Source organism: Notechis scutatus, chromosome 1 (genome assembly GCF_049901735.1).
Source record: "Notechis scutatus isolate UNSWTSFEM ecotype Mainland chromosome 1, rNotScu1.2, whole genome shotgun sequence".
In the NCBI taxonomy this organism is placed as follows: Eukaryota; Metazoa; Chordata; class Lepidosauria; order Squamata; family Elapidae; genus Notechis; species Notechis scutatus.
In genome coordinates, this window is record NC_142009.1 from 250,196,196 (window position 1) to 250,213,864 (window position 17,669).

General features: G+C 36.2%; 1 protein-coding gene across 7 annotated transcripts in view; it reads right to left on the reverse strand.

Moving 5' to 3' along the window:
- Positions 1–2,584: 2,584 nt before the first annotated feature.
- HIPK3 (homeodomain interacting protein kinase 3) overlaps positions 2,585–17,669 on the reverse strand; it is a 97,367-nt gene continuing 82,282 nt past the window's right edge. For 6 of the 7 annotated variants that reach the window (XM_087951030.1, XM_087951033.1, XM_026664801.2 and 3 more), the window contains exons 8-16: positions 17,316–17,439; positions 13,405–13,517; positions 13,027–13,148; positions 12,785–12,937; positions 11,418–11,711; positions 10,210–10,350; positions 8,516–8,751; positions 7,431–7,558; positions 2,585–6,734 (exon numbers count right to left, since the gene is read on the reverse strand). In XM_087951030.1, coding sequence (XP_087807156.1) covers positions 6,261–6,734; positions 7,431–7,558; positions 8,516–8,751; positions 10,210–10,350; positions 11,418–11,711; positions 12,785–12,937; positions 13,027–13,148; positions 13,405–13,517; positions 17,316–17,439 — 1,785 coding nt within the window. In that variant the 3' untranslated portion in view covers positions 2,585–6,260. Of the gene's footprint in view, positions 6,735–7,430; positions 7,559–7,631; positions 7,691–8,515; positions 8,752–10,209; positions 10,351–11,417; positions 11,712–12,784; positions 12,938–13,026; positions 13,149–13,404; positions 13,518–17,315; positions 17,440–17,669 lie in introns of those variants that run through there. The other variant, XM_087951034.1, reaches the window with a different exon arrangement.

A 17,669-nucleotide genomic window follows, 5' to 3' on the forward strand; every position in this document is an offset into this window, starting at 1 on the left:
TTTCCAAAATGTGAAATGGCTAATTAATATATGGATACACAAAAACCACTGTATCCACTGCTCTGGAAAAGACAGGACATAAGATAATCTAAAAGCATTTACAAGATTCTGATAATTTAAAAACATACATTTTCACCAAATACCACTGTCAGTTCTGACAAGGATGACAGACTCCTCCTCCTCCACCTTTAAAGATTCTCAACATTTAATTAGGGTTTATTTTTGAGATATGCCTAGAGAAACCAGATGCTGAAAATATTGAAAAATCAATTGAAAAAATGTTAGTCAGGACTCTGCCTACAAGAACATATGGCTTTTGTGAAATAGGTTAAGTTCAACCCACACAGTAATGCTTCCTATCCAAGTTATTTTCAGCATGATTGGAAAAATACAATCAAAGTTAGCAGCTCCATAGGACATTAGCAGGTGCACATGCAATTTATGCAAAATACACATGCAATTCCCTTTGCAGTTCTTACACAAGCCACTAAATAGAACAATCAAAAACCATTTCATCTTGGTCAACAAACTGTATTCAACCAGACTGAAATCAAATTGAAATACAACATAGGCATAGAATAATGATATTGCACAGCCATTTTCTAATCACATGCTTTACGATAAATGGATAAATTTTCCACAATACATTTGAAACTTCTATAAGGAAATAGGAATGATGTGGTGCTAGCATCAATCAATCTATCAATCAATGCCAGCCATAAAAACTGCATGCTTAGTTTTGAGTATAGTCCCCAATTCACGTCTTTCTTTTGTATGTTGTTTTAAAAAAAATCTGTTATCTTCAACCAGATTTGAAATAACTATTCTCCACTATTAACTGTATTTATTCCCCACTATTAACACTATTTATTTATTCCCCAATTCTTTGAAATGCCACGTACAAATTTGCTATATGGTTTTATTTCTGCAAAAATAAATGTAATAATACCCATATGAGAAAAACACTTTGGGTAATCTGGCAATGAAATAGTTATGTAAAACACTGATGGGCTTGTGTAAATAAATATGAAAGGATTTTATTCTTGATTTGTTTCTATGCCATACATGTTATAGATGTACACAAAACAGCCCAACATCAAGAAGTAGATGGAACCTCAAGATGATTTAGGAAATCGGGTTCAAATTCAAATTCACAAACTGAAATGTTTGACCAAGCTAAGTGCCAGTCTGACCTAGTAAAAGAGACACTTGAGGACATATGGTGCCACTTTGGCTAGCTGATCCAGAAACTGAATTGGGTGAGATCCTGAGCCCTGCAACAAATAGCAAATTACAAAGGATAGAGCAAGAAAGTCAAGTGACCTACTTGAAAGTTAGCAGGGAGAACTATAAGAAAAGAGTATGTGCCTGTCCAGCTCTTTGGAGCAAATAAAACTTCACAGCCCCATCCTAAAACTCTGTTCTCCTGCCGTGTTGGATTACCTGATTGGACTTTGAAATGGATACCGACTGCTCTTGGACCTGTGATTTGTCTCTCTGGAAAAGTAAGCTCTTGTCGTTTTTCTAGGCATTTATAGCAGAAAGTCTGCAACATGTGCCTGTGCTACTTTGTTTTAAATTAAACACTCTTGAGTTTGTACCAGAAACTAATTCTGTGTGTGATTGATAGCACAGAACAAAGTGTCAAGGGTAAAGTACTAGCACAAAGACATAATATAGTCCTGACCATCAATACATTGTTTTTCACTTGTACAATTCTATAGGAAACTCAATGGCAATCATAAATCATCTATGTAACAAAATATACCCAGAATCATCAAGAAGAAATTGACCACAATTTTTTCTTAGAGTACAATAGAAGGAAAACTATGAATAGGATAAATACTAGCTCACCACTGCATGGAAATGCACAAGGATTTGTATGAAAGATTTCAAACCTCTCAAATCTTTGTTTAGAATAATTTTACCTATGTTTGTTTCCTCAGCTATGCCCATAATTTTGAAGTTGGATAGTCCTAAACTAGCTATACTTTTTTTATTTTCAGCCTGATTTCTTGTCTCGTGTTATGCTAGAAATAGACTACTATCATAGCCTGGAAAACTCTGGGCATTGTGCACAAGGCAGGTTTTTTACTATCTCAAGTTAAATGCATACAATGGTGCAACATTCACCACCAAATATATCACATCTATTTCTTTTCCTTCCCTTTGTCTTCCTCTCTTAAATTAATGGCGCCAACTTGCTCATTAAAGTTATTTTTATGCGGAATTCTCATGTTTTTAGAGCAGAACTTTATACATAGGAATGTCATGAACATTTTCCCATAAAATGTAATGACTTTATGTTCATTAAATATTCTTACAGAAGATTTGTTTTCCTCTATCAATTTGTCTAAAGGTGTCAACACAAATACTTTCCTGCCACTTTGAAACTTTTCCTATCAGCACAAAATTCAAATATTGAGATGGAGATGAGTGGTATCTAAATTTGATAAATAAAGAAATGATGCTAAAGATTTGATCTTCCCTTCTAAACATGGCTATGCCTTCATGAGTTGGGATATAACTTGACAAATGTAGTTTTTTTTTTTAAAAAAGTATAAATAAAAGCCAACAAGAGCAATTGCTGCAATATATATTTTAATTCAAAGTGAATCTTGACAGTATTACACCATAAATTCTTATTTTGACACTCACCAAAATAGTCACCTGGAAAACCCGCTTTTTGTGACAAAGTACAGAAGGCTTGGTCACATTTAAATCGCTGAGAACTAGAGAGAAATACTATCGCAAACTGTAGGAAACATTATATCCATAAAAATTTTCCCAGTCCTCTTATTGTAATATTGCACAGTGCAATTGCTACATGACAAACTAGTGTAGCACAGAAATCAGGAACAAAAAAGCCACAATTCTCCAAACCATTAAGCGATAATAGTTCAAACTTAACAACCAAACCTATATACTCAGTCCTAAAACAAATCTATGGTTTGCAGTGTGAATTTTAGTTTTAACAAAAATCAAGTTAAATTTAGCAGTTAAGTACAGAGTATTTCTTTTAAAAAAGCAAATTAATCAGTAAATACAGTAGTATATTTGATCAATAACACACCCTGAATTAAAGTTAAAAACTGAATACAAGGAATTAATATAAAAATTACTCTCCAAATTAAAAATAGTACACAATTTATCGTGCAGTGTTTTATTTAAAAAGTATTAGCTACAGCCACCAAGTAGCCAAGCTATTCAATAGCTAACCAGAGTCAACTTGACTGCTCTGGAGTGAAATCATGGATTACAGCCTGAGAGAGGGCATTACGATCCAATCCTTCTTTGCAAATCTCATTAAAGAACTGGCTGTATATTATTATTAGTGTTGGTTGTGGTAGATCCTATTTTTCACTTCTGAAAAGTTAAAAATGTATGTTTTACAGTACACAAAGTGCCACAGGATTCTTCTGGAGTATACTGATAAAATGTTAGTGTTTAACCTGGCATATTGTTTCATGTCCATTAGCTTTATATCCTGAATGCAACTGAAAAGCAAAGTAAATACTTCAGAGAAAGGAAGATGCAGTTTTTAAGGATAACTTTTTCCTCCATTCAATTGTTGTGGAAAAGTAAGTTATCTTATGTTTTTTGTGAGTCTTGGTGAGTCCAATGCCAGCAATGGAGACAGCACTCAAGAAACCCCATTTCCAAAACTGGGAACTTAAGACAGGAATTTACAGAACCATAAATATTAAGAAGAATGAAAAATTTACTTGGTGATTTTCTGGATTTCCTCTATGTAAGTTTCAGAAAACGACCAAGTTTTCAAAGGTATCAGGTTACCCTTGTGTTAAGAGAGATACATACATAAAGAGAAGTCTGTTTATACAAAATGCATACAATTATCTGTTGAGAAATCACTGAAGTTGAAATCCAGCATACTCCTTTGGGTACACTCAATGACTAATATGGGCCTACTGAGTCTTTTTTTTCTTTCAGTAGCAATTCTTTCAATTCCACAAACTGGTTTTTAATCTTTTCAGTATTTCAGAAGTGCTTTTGCTCAATAAGGCTGGTGGCAAAACTGCCTCCACTGGGCCCGCAGAGTTGTGGCTCTCTGATTGTACTTCAAGCATCATGGGAAAGAGAGAATTTATTACCATGTTCGGTCATTACAATGTACTGCTGGTCTTGTGTGTTTTTTTTAAATGAACTAATACTGCTATATTTCAGATGCAGGCACATTTATTTCAATTAGACATTCATTAAATAAAACACTGCTTGTGTTAATGGAGCAAAGGAAAAAAACTCTTTCAACTGCTGGACTACTTAGGCTTCAATCTTAAGCACACTTTCCTAGAAGCAAGCCCTACTGAAGTCAGTAGGATCGCTTTTAAATAAACATGCATAGGATTGTGCTTGAAAGAAACTCTTTCCACTCCTATTCCAGTCTATGCTGCAAGAACCATATTCCAGGAACATTTATTTAAAAAGGTAAGTAAGTAGTTTAAGCGTCTGCACAATGTCAATATGAACACATAAAAATTATATTACATGAATACAGCCACTTATATGCAATGATAGTTAATAGAGATAAAATACTGATGCAAATAACACACTCAAAGTAACATATGCGAATTGTTTTCCATCATTTACAATATAGTAGTTACAACACTCCAAACATGAAAGGAAACAAAACAAAATCAACCCTCTACTTCCATTTCATGTAATTAGACATACAGAAATTAGAAGGCTAAAAACTAGTTAAATCACCTAATTTCACAGCTATTTGAAGTGGCAATCATTATATAGCAGCTTATCTATGATACATTCAAGATAAATGATGCAATTTATTATTTGCCTCACAAGCTAGATCACAGCCTCACTTCCTTTAAATCCACCATAGCACTACAGTATATTTGAGGTCTATGAAAAAAGTTGCTACCTTTTATAGAAAATAGATGATTAAGTCTTTGGTGCTGCAAAAGCAATTTCATCTGAACAAAATAAACACAGAGATTGACTACCTAGGGAAAATGCATGTCATCTGTTGTCCCTGATGGAATGTATTTAAATAAGAAAATACTCCCCAAACTCTAGAACAAATACCATAATGTAAAAAAGCTAAAACCTCTCCCATGCATAAATGAAAAATTGCACAAAAAGTACTCACATCATTTCAAGCTTCAACAGTAAATATTCTGCTACTATTTATTAAATACTGCATGGTTTGCTCAAGCTAAGATGAAACCACAGTATGAATCAACAAGCATTTTGCTTTTATTTTCTTTTGCTATCTACCCAGATAATTCCTACTATACCTTTAAACAGGTTATTAAATCCAGTTGGATATAAAACACTTTGAAAATAAACTACTTTAGATTGTATTGCAGTTCCACCAGACAGTATAAAACACCATTTTTAAAAAATTCAACAAGCTAAATGAATCAACTTTTCCTAAACACTACAAAATGCTTTTCTTGAAGCTTATTTTAAGGAAAACTATCAGACAGCGGAATTCGTTTAACAGCAACACATGCTGTTTTCCAAAAAAGAAATCTCACCCAGTACTAAAATCATATCACGCACAACAAAAAAGAAAGTAGTGAGCGTGCATTAATCTATCAAAGAATCAACAAATCTGAATGTTAAGTGCTGCAGTCTTCAACATTTATAATGCAGTGACATTAACAACCTTGAATATTTAAGGCACTATGTGGGAACCGGTTTACAATGCAGCTGAGACACCAACATTTAAGAGCAGTATTCTAGGCAACTGCATTTTTGTCCATGCAAGGGACACATGCAATGTGGAGAACATTTCAACCTTTTTAGGTATGTGATTCAACACAGAACATCAAGATACATAATACAAACAAGTTACTCATACATGATACTGATGACATGTGCATGTTGCTCTAAACCTGTACACTCAATGGCTTCCCAAATGTAGAAGTGCCTCGCACTAGATCAGAAGGCAATTTTATAAAAATAGTAGGAGCAAAATTGAATTTTTACTCCCTTAAGTCACCTGTTTGGAGTTATTTTGTAAGAAGGTAACATGACTAAAGACATATTTATACCAAATGTGCAAAACACACATTAAAAGTGAGTTAAAGCTCAAGGTTATTTAAATTGCACCCAAGTCTAACATGATTTAAAAAAAAAATTTTTTTTTCTTGTGCCATGGCTAATATTTATTAAATACCATGTTTTCCTCTCAAATCACATCTCTCTATATATATCTGTGTGTGTGTGTGTGTGTGTGTATGTGTATGTATATATGACAGCATACTGTAATTTGAATCTCACATAAATGGATATTGGCTGAGTTTTGTTGGACTCAATGGAAATGCTGTGTAAGCAGGTGATGCAATGTAAGAATGTGGTGGGAAAAATGGTTTATATTGAGTCTGTTGAATGTTTGGAGAAGGCAATAGTCGGGGATTTATGCCCACTGGGATCTGATGAACTATGCCACCGTGATGAGAAATACTGTAACCGGGATGATGTAATATTGGTCTTGAGGTACATGGGGATGCAAAAATGTGGGCCACAGGTGCAACAGTACTGAGGGATGCAGATGATGGGTAAGGTAGAATTGCAGGCTGTCCTCCAAGATGTGTATTTCCAGCCAATTGTGCATGAACTGAAGTATGAGTGGGACTTCCATGTGGAAGAGAGAATGCATGACCAGCAACATTATTTGGGATGAATGTCTGCTGCCTCCAATGACCACAGTTTCCATTCCACTCCTGAGACCCAGATCCAAATGGCTGAACCTGTTCAAGGAAGTTGAAGAGAAATAGTAGTTAATTTTAAAAGATTAATCCTTTCTCTCTGTCCTACTAATGCAGTCTCAAATACCACAGGAAGTATGTTTCTTCCTTTTTTTTTCTAATATATACCATTTCAAACAATGATGTAAAAAAATTGTTTAATACCCATTTCAAGTTCCCAAATATAGCCATATGCAGATGCAATCCATTGGGACAATAGCATTTTCCTATCTACTTTGAATGAACTGCTGGTATATTTCATTAGGTTATTCCAGTTTTGAACAAAACAAGAAAAAAACAACATTTTTCCAGCTTGCACATGCATGAGCCTGCTTTCTCTCTCACACACAAAGTATCTTTCCTACAATGAGTTCATTCCATTCAAATAGTTGTGATACATCTAATTAACTGAAACAACAGCTCCTATAGAGCTAAATTGAGAAGTCTTCAAGGCTTGAGCACCATATATCTTGCCCTAGAGATACAAATCTCTGCAGCATATGTTATAAATAGTAAAAGATAAATATTCAAGAAGTAGAAGCAGTCACAGACAATACATTGTATTTATTGATGTTGCTCTTGGCTTGTAGGAATTTACATCAAGGAATCATTACAACAGTGGCAAACAATTTTAGATTAAAATGAGCAGCCTGAATGAGTTAGAAAATTGTATTTGCAATATAATATTCTCACACGTACTTGACTGAGGTTTGAATGCTGCTGATGGAATGCTGACATAAATTTTCGCTGACGATTACCCAAGCCAGAAGAATGGTTGCTTTTTACACGAGCAGATCGACGTTTTACCAGCTGTTGGCAGGTATTAACTAAGAAAATACAAATACGGTCACTTCTATAATTTTGTTTATTATTCAAGTAAAATAAAAACTTTGTATTGCTGATATTAAACATTACCTAAAAAATTCTGTGGAGGTTTTGGGATGAAGACCTCATCAATCCTGATTATTTGGGGGATGGGGTGAGGAAGGATTATATAGACATTAATCGGCTTCATTATTATATAAAATCTGAGTGAATGGAAAGTCATGCACACAACAGGTAATCCTCAACTTTCAACCATTTAATAACTGTTCAAAGTTACATCAGCCCTGGAAAAAGAGACTTATGACCTGTACTTGCACTTACAATCATCACACCACCCCTGCAGTCACGTGATCGCAATTTAGGTGCTTGCATTTAGCACCAGCTGCAGCATCCTGTGACAACATGATCATGATTTGCTACTTTTTTTTTTTTGCTATTGTCCATTGGTGAACCTGGATTTCTTTAACAATCATATGATACGTTTAATTAGGGCAGTGATTTGCTTAATGATCACTGTAAGAATTGTCCTCAAATCTGACTCTGCCTAAGACAGCAACAACTTACAATGGAAATTCCACTCGTAAGTAAGTGTGTTTGTAAGTCGAAGCTCTAAATCCTCTCTTTTTCCTGCTGTTTTTGTTCCAGTAAAACTTCTCCAGAAGAACTGTCAATGATGAAGCAATTTGTAAAAATGGCACGTCAGGTCCATCCTGCAGAAAAAGTTCCCCGCGCTTTCTAACATTTTCTAGCATAAACTTACAAATGATACATGCTCCTTTGCCCGAAGACTTTCATGCAAAGCTCCTACATAGGACATCTTTGTTTTCCAGAGATACAATCTTTTAAAGGATTTGAGAGCAATTCAGGAAACGAGAATAATCAACTACCCAAACATTTGCAAGCAATCAGTGTTAAACAGGCTGACCAAGAAAACAACCCCACCCACTCCCCCCAAGTACCTGAGTTTGTCATTTGCCCGTCGACATTTAACCTGTTCTGTATCCTCATTGGTGGCACAACCACAGTGCATACAGTTGGTTTGGCTTCTAGGTTGGCAGAGGCTCTGGTTTCTGTTTTTTTATTAGAGGCTTCTGAAAAACGATTTGCTAGAAATGGGCTGTCATGGCCTGAGGAGTCAGAGCTGGGAGAACCATCCACAGTATCACAGCCACTTTCCTGTTCATCATCTGATATGCTATAATATAAAGGAAAGCACCACTAAGAATTTATCTGTTATATAACAGTATACATCCAGAGGGATACTCAAAACCTATTAAACCGAATACCAGAAATTCTTTCATGTTAAATATTTTGAAGTTTCAAAAGGGAACTGAGACCAAAATGAATCAAAACTTTCACATGTATTTTTTAAGATATTTTTTGCAGCATGAAGTACTGAGAAACATTTCTGTATCTTCAAAATCCAAAAATATTAGGCCAGTATTAAAAAAATGTTTTCAGTCATCCAATATGAAAAAGGATAATTCTAAGCAAATTCAAAATTTTAATTTTGATTTACTGAGTGCTGGCCCAATTTAGCTGGATTACCAATCACAGCTAAAGAAAGAAAGAAAAGGGAGACTTTTTGGGGGGAAGTCTTTAGCAAATCCTAGATGCATGCCATCCATCACTATTAAAGCAGTACTGTAGCAGCTTCTTTTCAGTCCTGATCAGCTAAAGCACCAGAGTCATTAACTGTTCAAAATAGCTTTTCTTCCTAGCAACTGCTAATTTCATTTACCTTAAGTGATGTTCTCATATAACCAAATCTAACTGGTTTGTTACGAGCAGGAAAAAAAAAGATGTCTTTTTAAAAAGGGGGACACGTAAACTGTAGCCATTCAATGCTTTTAAGACGATCGAAAAATATGGTGATGGTCTTTAACCTAACAATTATTAAGATTTTTCCTTTTTTTTCCCCCAACAAAAAATTGTCAAACATTTGCCCTCAGCTTTAGTAATACCAATGTCTTTTTTAAAAAAATTAGAGAAACCTAGTTGTCATGGCAATTGTCAGAGTAGCATGATAGTTTTATGTTTGTAAATGATCAGACTTCCAACTGAACAAAACTGCTCATATTTGTCCTCTCTGTTGAACTATTCAAAATATAATCATTTATATTTTAAGAATATGTAATAAAATTGATTCACTGAATTCAAAGCCACAAGAACTTTGTTAGCTTACAGCTTTAAAACAATGAGGTGTGTGGGGTTTGTACACAGTTATAACTTTGCTGAATTGCTACTTTAACATCAGGACCCTTAGATCTTACATAAAGCTCCTACAAAAAAAAGTTGTAAGAAAGCTTTTGGGTAAGTAAAGCACAATACACAACACAACAATATACTCCAATCTTTCTTTCTTTGAAATGGGAAAACCAACAGAAGCTGTTACATAAAAAACAGAGATTATGGTTACCCATTTTCAAACAAAACTTGCCTTATTTAAAAGTATTAACTCTAGTTCCTGTTCATATGTAACAGCAAGTTAGATGTAAATTCATCTTGGTTTTGACACACACAAAAAGAAGAAAATAATAGCAAAAAAATATGTTTGCAAAGACACAAAACTATGCCTCCCATGCCTCATTAGCACAAATTGCAAAGTTAGCACTAGATGTGATTCACTGCTGTAATTATTTACAATTCCTACCTGTTAGATCTTTTACAAGGGGAAGGACTTGACTGTCCCGAAGAGCTTGTGCTCAAAGTACTGTCAGGACTACTTAATGAACACACACGGTCAATATTTAGTGTACTCTGGCAAGCTTCACAATCAAGACTTCCTTTGCATCTGAAAAAAAAAAATGAGGCACATACTCATGCCTTACCTACTAACATTCACAAATATCATTGACTGGTGCTGCCAGCATTCTAAGTATCAACCAAGTATCTTCTTAAAAAGTAATTATCATCATCATCATCATCCTCACCAGGATTCACAGACTAGAAGTCTAGATAAAATAGTACAAACAGTTTTCTCAATTACCATAAAGGATTTTGTGCTCGCTTGACACACCGACTCATCACAAGACTTATTGACCACAGAAGCCCTTACAAAGAGAAGAACATTTACACAGACATCCCCTAAACTCCACTGAAGGTATTATCTAGTCTGGTAACGAAATGTTTGGAAACTTAACCCACAAGCCCAGAGAACCAACCCTTCACCCACAAAGGACTTTTCCCCATGAAGAATCAAAGGAAATCTAAGTTGGCAAATCTAAGTTACTTTAGCAGCAAAATGTTGTAAAAATAGGTTAGAGTAGCCAGGCAGAGGTATTGACCATCTCTTCCCTACTAAGTTGGACGACAGCCTACTAACACAAGAGGAAAAGAAAAGCAGCAATACTTCATCTCCTTTCTGACCACTTCCTAAGACTCAGACTTCACTTTGTACCGGTGTTTGGTCAGATTTACTTCTGTCTTTCTCCATCAGTGTCTCAGGCTTCTTTTTTGTAGTTATATCTCCCACAAATGTTTGCAGCAGTGGGAGAAGGGTCACTTGGTAAGCCTGTGGCTATACATGCTTGGCAATGCCATGCTGTGCACATACACTGTTCGTGGACTATTTTTCAATACATTATCACCGAACGTGCACACAGACATTAGCTTATTTTTGTTTGTCATATACAGTTCAGGGCCCTTCTAGTTTACAAATGCAAATTTCAGTTAAAAAAGCTGTTAACAAAAGCTGAGTCAAATGACTGTATGGTATTTACCATACAGAAAAAAAATCCATTTGACTCCTTTTTTTTAAAAAAAAAGGGGGAGCCCTTTATTAATGCAAGATTTACGGTCTTCACCTTATAAACACTAGCACACCCACAGATTATAAGTACAACAGGAGCAGCTACTTACTCTGCAACTGAATGCCTCTGCATTGCATCATCTTCATCTGTGTCACTGCTGATGGTAATCACACTGGCTGCTGGACTTGGGGAATCTGCAATGATGATAGCCTGGCGCTGCTTGTTTGAAACAGATGGGTCAAGATCCTGCCTGACAGATGGCATACAATAGCTGTTTTCCTGCCTCTCTGAATTATGATTGTCCTGCGTTTCTACCAAACTTAGTTTTTCATCAGTCTTCATATTAATTATCTTTGGAGATACAAATGCCGATTGGATATTGGTATTTTGTAATGCATTATTCCTGTGAAGAAGACATTTATTTAGATCCTTGGTGAGAATGGTTTTACAGAATAAATGCACTAACTTTATTTACCTTTACCAAATTAATTTAAGCTATGACATAAAAACTTTGAAACATCGATGAATATAAATAAATATGTGAAACATAAAACAATGAACATACAGGTATCATGAAAAATGTAGTTTTCCAGAATAGTAATGGAAAACTTTTTGGATAACTATTGTGTATCACAAGCAGGGTTGTTCATATGCTGGAATGCAAGGTTCAGAGTTGGATCTATCATGAGATGTACAACAATACACTGGAAGTACTGTTTTTTTAAAAAAAGGAAAGAAGAAATGAAGAAATGCTGGCTTGAACACCATAGACATTTTTGTATCAGATTCAAAATCCACTGAAATCATCAGGAACTATATTCAATGACTTCAGTGGACACGAATCAGGGATTACTTAACACAGTTCACCACTGTAACTGTCCTTCCCGGTCTTAGGTTTCTCCATTACTGAAATGTCCCATACCTTTGTAAATAACTTCTGTAGTGATGGGGTACATTTTCTCCACAGAGCACTTACAGTGTTTCTTGCTGCCAGCAAAAGAAAGACTATTCTTAATACTATTCTAAGTCATATTATGACTATTATTATAATGCTAATTTCAATAGTTCAAACTTGATAAATCCTCATGCACATAAATTTAGGAACAACTAACTAGGTCTCTCAGTCTTTTTAAAAAAATAAAATAAAATAACCCAACCAAAGTATATTTCTGTCGTAGACACAGTTAAAGCCACTGTGATAAGGACAGATAAAATCAGAGGACAGAAAAATTCTACATTTTTCGAGGAAGCGAGTTGGCTTGCTTCCCTTGGCTTTAATCAATAGGTTCCATACAAATTTGTATTGTAATACAATATTTAATTTTTAAAGTCACCAAAGTTATAAATAAACATTTAGCTACTGTATATCAACAACTTGACAAGCATGTAATATTTCTAATACACTGCCCCCTTTTTAAAGGGATTCTGAAAATATGGCAACATCTAAATTAACCACAAATCATATTCAATACTAACCTCACTTTATTTCTCTTGGTAGGTGTGGGTTGAGGCCAAACTACATGTGCAATGCCCACACTGATTGGCTGAGGAGCGGATAAAGTTATTTGATTGGTTAAGAGTGGCTGGGTCATTATTGAGTTGTAATGGTTACCATGAGGAATCATTTTCCTGGGTTGGACAGAGAAAATAAAGCATTATTCGAGGGTGGTATGTTTAAAGAAAAATTATATAAAACAAAGCATACTACTTCAACATACCCCCATTCTCCAAGCCTCTGTGGGCCAGCCACAGAATCAGAAGCAAGTGTTGTAGCAGGAGCCATAGGAGTTATGTGTTGCCATGTGGGAAACAATAGCTGCTGGCTTCTATTAGACCACGTCTGTTATAAACACAAAAAAGATATAAAGTTGGATCTTAGTATCATCAAGAGCAAAATGAAAAAAAGTTTCTAAAGTTTTCGGTAATATCAAGTATCAGTTTTCATAACTAAATTTTTTTAACTCTGCATGCATAAAAAAAGTTTAAATTTGTGTAGAACAAATGGACATGTTAACTTAAAAAATTAAACAACAGCATCAAGTAATATGTGCAGTTCTGAAAATGCGAAATCTGCAGTAGAATACTAATTGACATACCTGAGAGAGGACTCCTCTTATTTGAAGTAAGGTTGGCGCCTGTGTTACCAAAGGCACTGCATTATCTACTCTCACAGAGTACCCATTGGCTTTCCCATGATTAGCAGGAATCCCTAATTCAGACAAGAATAATGCTTAATAATGATACAAAATAATAAGGAAACAAAATTAAGGATTATAGGAGATTCGAATTTAATTTACAGAGCTGCCCACTTAACATGTGACTCAGGCCCATGAACACAATGAAAAACAACAAATGGCAATTACAGAATAAAATATAATACAAAATAATAAATATGTTGTGTCAGAAGCACTTGAAGAGAAAGAATCAATCAAGATAAGGTCACAAGATCTCCTGGTCCAATGCCTGGTAGGAAAAACAGGTGTTCAAAGTCTTACAAAAGGCAGGCAAGCACTTGGGGCCATCTAGATTTTGGAGTAATTGCTGTTCCACAGGGCAAACATGAGGACAGAGAAGGCACAAATCCTCAATCAGCCAAGGTGATATTGCTTACGTGATGGGACCCAGAACATGTCAATTCTTTCAGGACTTATATCAGATGGGGATAAGTAAATGGAGAGAAGCAGTTCTGCAAATAAACGGGCCTGGCCAGGAATGGCTTTAGAAGTAATAAACAGGACCTTGACTTGCACCTGGAAACCAAGTAGCAAACAATGCAGCTCCTTACGTAGTAATAACTATCTGCAGTACTACATTCTGGACCAGCTTGGCTGCTGAGTGACCTTCAAGGACAACACCATGTAAAGTTAATTGAAAGAGACCTAAGTGATTGTGAACAACACTCCCACCCCTCCCACAATTAAAAAAATATATACAAAACTGGTTCACAAAGTGGATTTGTTGAAAGACCCTCTGAAGAGCCAAAGTTGTCTTCAGGCAGGAGTCATGAATCTAGGAGGACCTCAAATTATGCTCCTTAGTGAGGTGCAGCCCTATCCAAAATAAAGACAGGAGTGCCTTAAGGCTCCCACGCCATAACCTGGGTTGAACCAAACCTTTTCATCTCCATCTAGAACCCCATAGCTTACAGACATTGGGATAGAATCTCAACGGCATCACCCAGTTCACCCAGAGGTTGAAATATATACCTGGGCATCTTTAGCATTCTAATTATACTTAACTCCATGCCAACATGACATTTCCCAACAGTATTATACAGTTATTTAATAATCCTGAGGCACTTCACAGAGCAAGGATCAAGGCACATATTTTCCCCACAGCAACACTGACTGGAATCAACTCTGAAGGAAGAACTTTTTTCCCCCTGAATGTAAACTATACAGGTTGCCCATGACTTATGACCACTACTGGAATCTTGGCCATTGAGCAAAGCAGTTGTTAAGTGAGATATTGTGTCATCGCTTGTCTCAACAACCACAATCTCAAGACTCCTGGTTGTGGTTAAGCAATCTTGTGGGTTGTTAAATGGATGGGGTCCCAAGTAAGTAGCACGGGATAAATCAGTGGGGCGGGGGAGACCCTGGAAAGCCTAGAACAGGCTGTGTGAGAATGTCTCCACTCAGAGGAGTTGAAAATCCTCCCCGCTGAAATCCAAGAAGGATTTTCAGCCTCTGAATGGAGAGAGACATTCACACAGAGATTTCATCAACCCAATAAGGCCCTAAGTTGAGATTCTTCAGCAGGGAATTCTTTCAGTCAGCCCTCAGATATGACCAGGAGTTCTCTCAGCAAGCGGCACAGGCTTGCAACTTTCCCCACTAACTTTCTGAGGAAACTGACAGAAAATATTGCAAATGATGATCACATGATCACAAGGCACTCGGCAACTGGTTGTGTGAGCAGGCTACCAAGCAATCAGATTTTATGTGATCACGTGACTAGGGTATGCACCATTTTGCAACAGTCAGAAGTGTTTTACAGGCCATAAAGCACTCTTTCTGAGCACATCTTTAATTTGAACCACCATTAAGCAAGCAGCTGTTAAGTTAAGGCCTATCTGCATCTACTTTTTGAGACACATTCAAATCAGAGGCAGGTTTTCCACTCCCTTAGTTTGGCTGAGTAGTTTGAGAAAAAGAATGATAGCAGGAAACAGAAAGAAGAAAAGGGTTTTAGACCTTTACTCAAAAATTGCTTCCCAGCTTATAAAGAAATATGGGGTTGGGAGTCATGTATCCTCTGTTCTCTCAGTACATTTTATTTGGCTCCAACCTTATTACCAAATCATAATTTAGCAATCAAGAACATTCCTGCATGTCATCCATCTCTCATTTGAGGATGCTGGGCTGTCTTAACTGAACAAGGAAAATAAAAGTTTCCAGGAGGCATAGTTCCATCAGAAAATAAGCAGCCACCAAGAGGTTATGTGTCTCTGTGTTGGTTTAAACAGATGAAGGCATCAGTAACATACACCATGGCTAAAATGCAAATTAAGTAATCCTGAAATACTAAACTGAAGTAAAGCTTAACACCTAGCACCAGAAAGAGATATAAGGCTGCAAATTATAGAACAGTGTTGGCTGTATCAAATAAACCATTCACTCATCAGTGATACCCTTTGTAGTTCTGGGATTAAGCAGCCAGCAAATAGATAGCTGAAAGTTCTAGCTGACAGCAATACTACTTAAACGTAGCAGTAATTGAATTTTCACCAAGTCCGTACCACTTTAGCACCACAGTCCTGAGCATCAATGATAAAGATGCATAAGGCTGCCAGAGGAGTCAAAAAGACCAAGATTCTCATAAAATATGACCCAACAACCTCTGTCACGCACAAGCAACAAGTACCAACAGGTGCACAATTAATCTAAATTCATAAGCAACCCACTGAGGGTCAATCAAGACACACCCCTCATTTTCCAATAGGCAGTGGCATCATTGTACATTGTCATCATTATCATCTTGTGCATTTCTCTGGGATGGAAGAACACATTAACCAATTTCCCAAAGGGGTTCTTTCAGTAAGTGTTATAGCTCTTTTTTTAAAAAAAAAGATATGAAATGACAATTGCCAAACAAAGGGTTCAATCAGCTTAGCTGAAATGGCAAGCAAGTAATATTCAAGTTTTGATTCCTCCAGGGCACATAAATATATTTAAATGACCAATAAAATGCTTTGTAATTGGTATTAATGAAATCTTATTTTTAAATGTAGAAGAGGAACTTGATACAGTCAAGTCTTCTTATAACACTGATCACCAATACGCGTGCACTCTGTGTATACAGCATTAACAGGAATGTTTAAATATTGAATCTGAAGCTGTTTTGAAAGAACTTCATTCCTCCCCCCGCCCCCCCAATGAAGCTAGAACCATTAAAAGAAAGCAATTAAGTGATTTCTCAGTGTTTATAATCATGGCAATCAGAGGTTTGGATTCTAAAGGCATTTTCCAGAAATGCAGGGCTTGTTACATTTGCAGTAGGCAGCAGATGCAGATATAAAAGGGAAGGGGGCATTTATTCCTATTCCCTCTCCTTCAGCAGGCCTTCCGCCTCCCCTATTCTGGGTTACCAGTTCTACTGAACAGGCTTTTAAGGGAAGAGCTGGTGTAATTTCTGTATCAAATTCTTAGCCTGCCGCCTTTCATCTAGGATTTCAAACCAGCATATATACTGCTCTCCCATTTTTCCTCACAACAACCACAACCCTTTGAGGTAGGTGGGGCTGAGAGGTAATGACCTCTCCAGGGTCACTTAGCTTCCAGGCCTAAAGGCAGACTAAAACCCACTCCTCCTATAAACTAGATCTTTCCACTCTAATCCATGCTTTATTGCACTGACCAGAAATATAGCCTCTCTTTCTCTAACCCCCCCCCCCCTAAAAAGAGCAAGATGCTCCTACTAGTGACAGCAGATGCCAGTAATAGAAATTTCAATAGTGACATTATTTAAATGATTAAAAAAAATAAACATAAAAATTAGGTCAAACCTTGGACAGCAGGGGGGCATATAATCAGTGTTTGATGAAAAGCATCACTGCAACCAAACTGAGCAGTTCCTGCCTGTAAGGGTATCCCAGGATGCATAACTGCATGGGCTGTTGCAGCTAATGTCTGAAACAATAAGTGTATTACAAATCAGCAAACAGGCTGTTACATTTTTAAGGTTAAGGTAAAATGCACAGAATTTTGCTTAAAACAAAACAAAACTCTAAGTCATATAAATAAGTTTATGTTTGGTTTACCATGATTATTTAGGATTATATAATGTTCCTACTGACTAGTTAGTGGGAAACAAATACCCTACATGAAATTCAACTTGATACTTAACACAAACCAGCAGA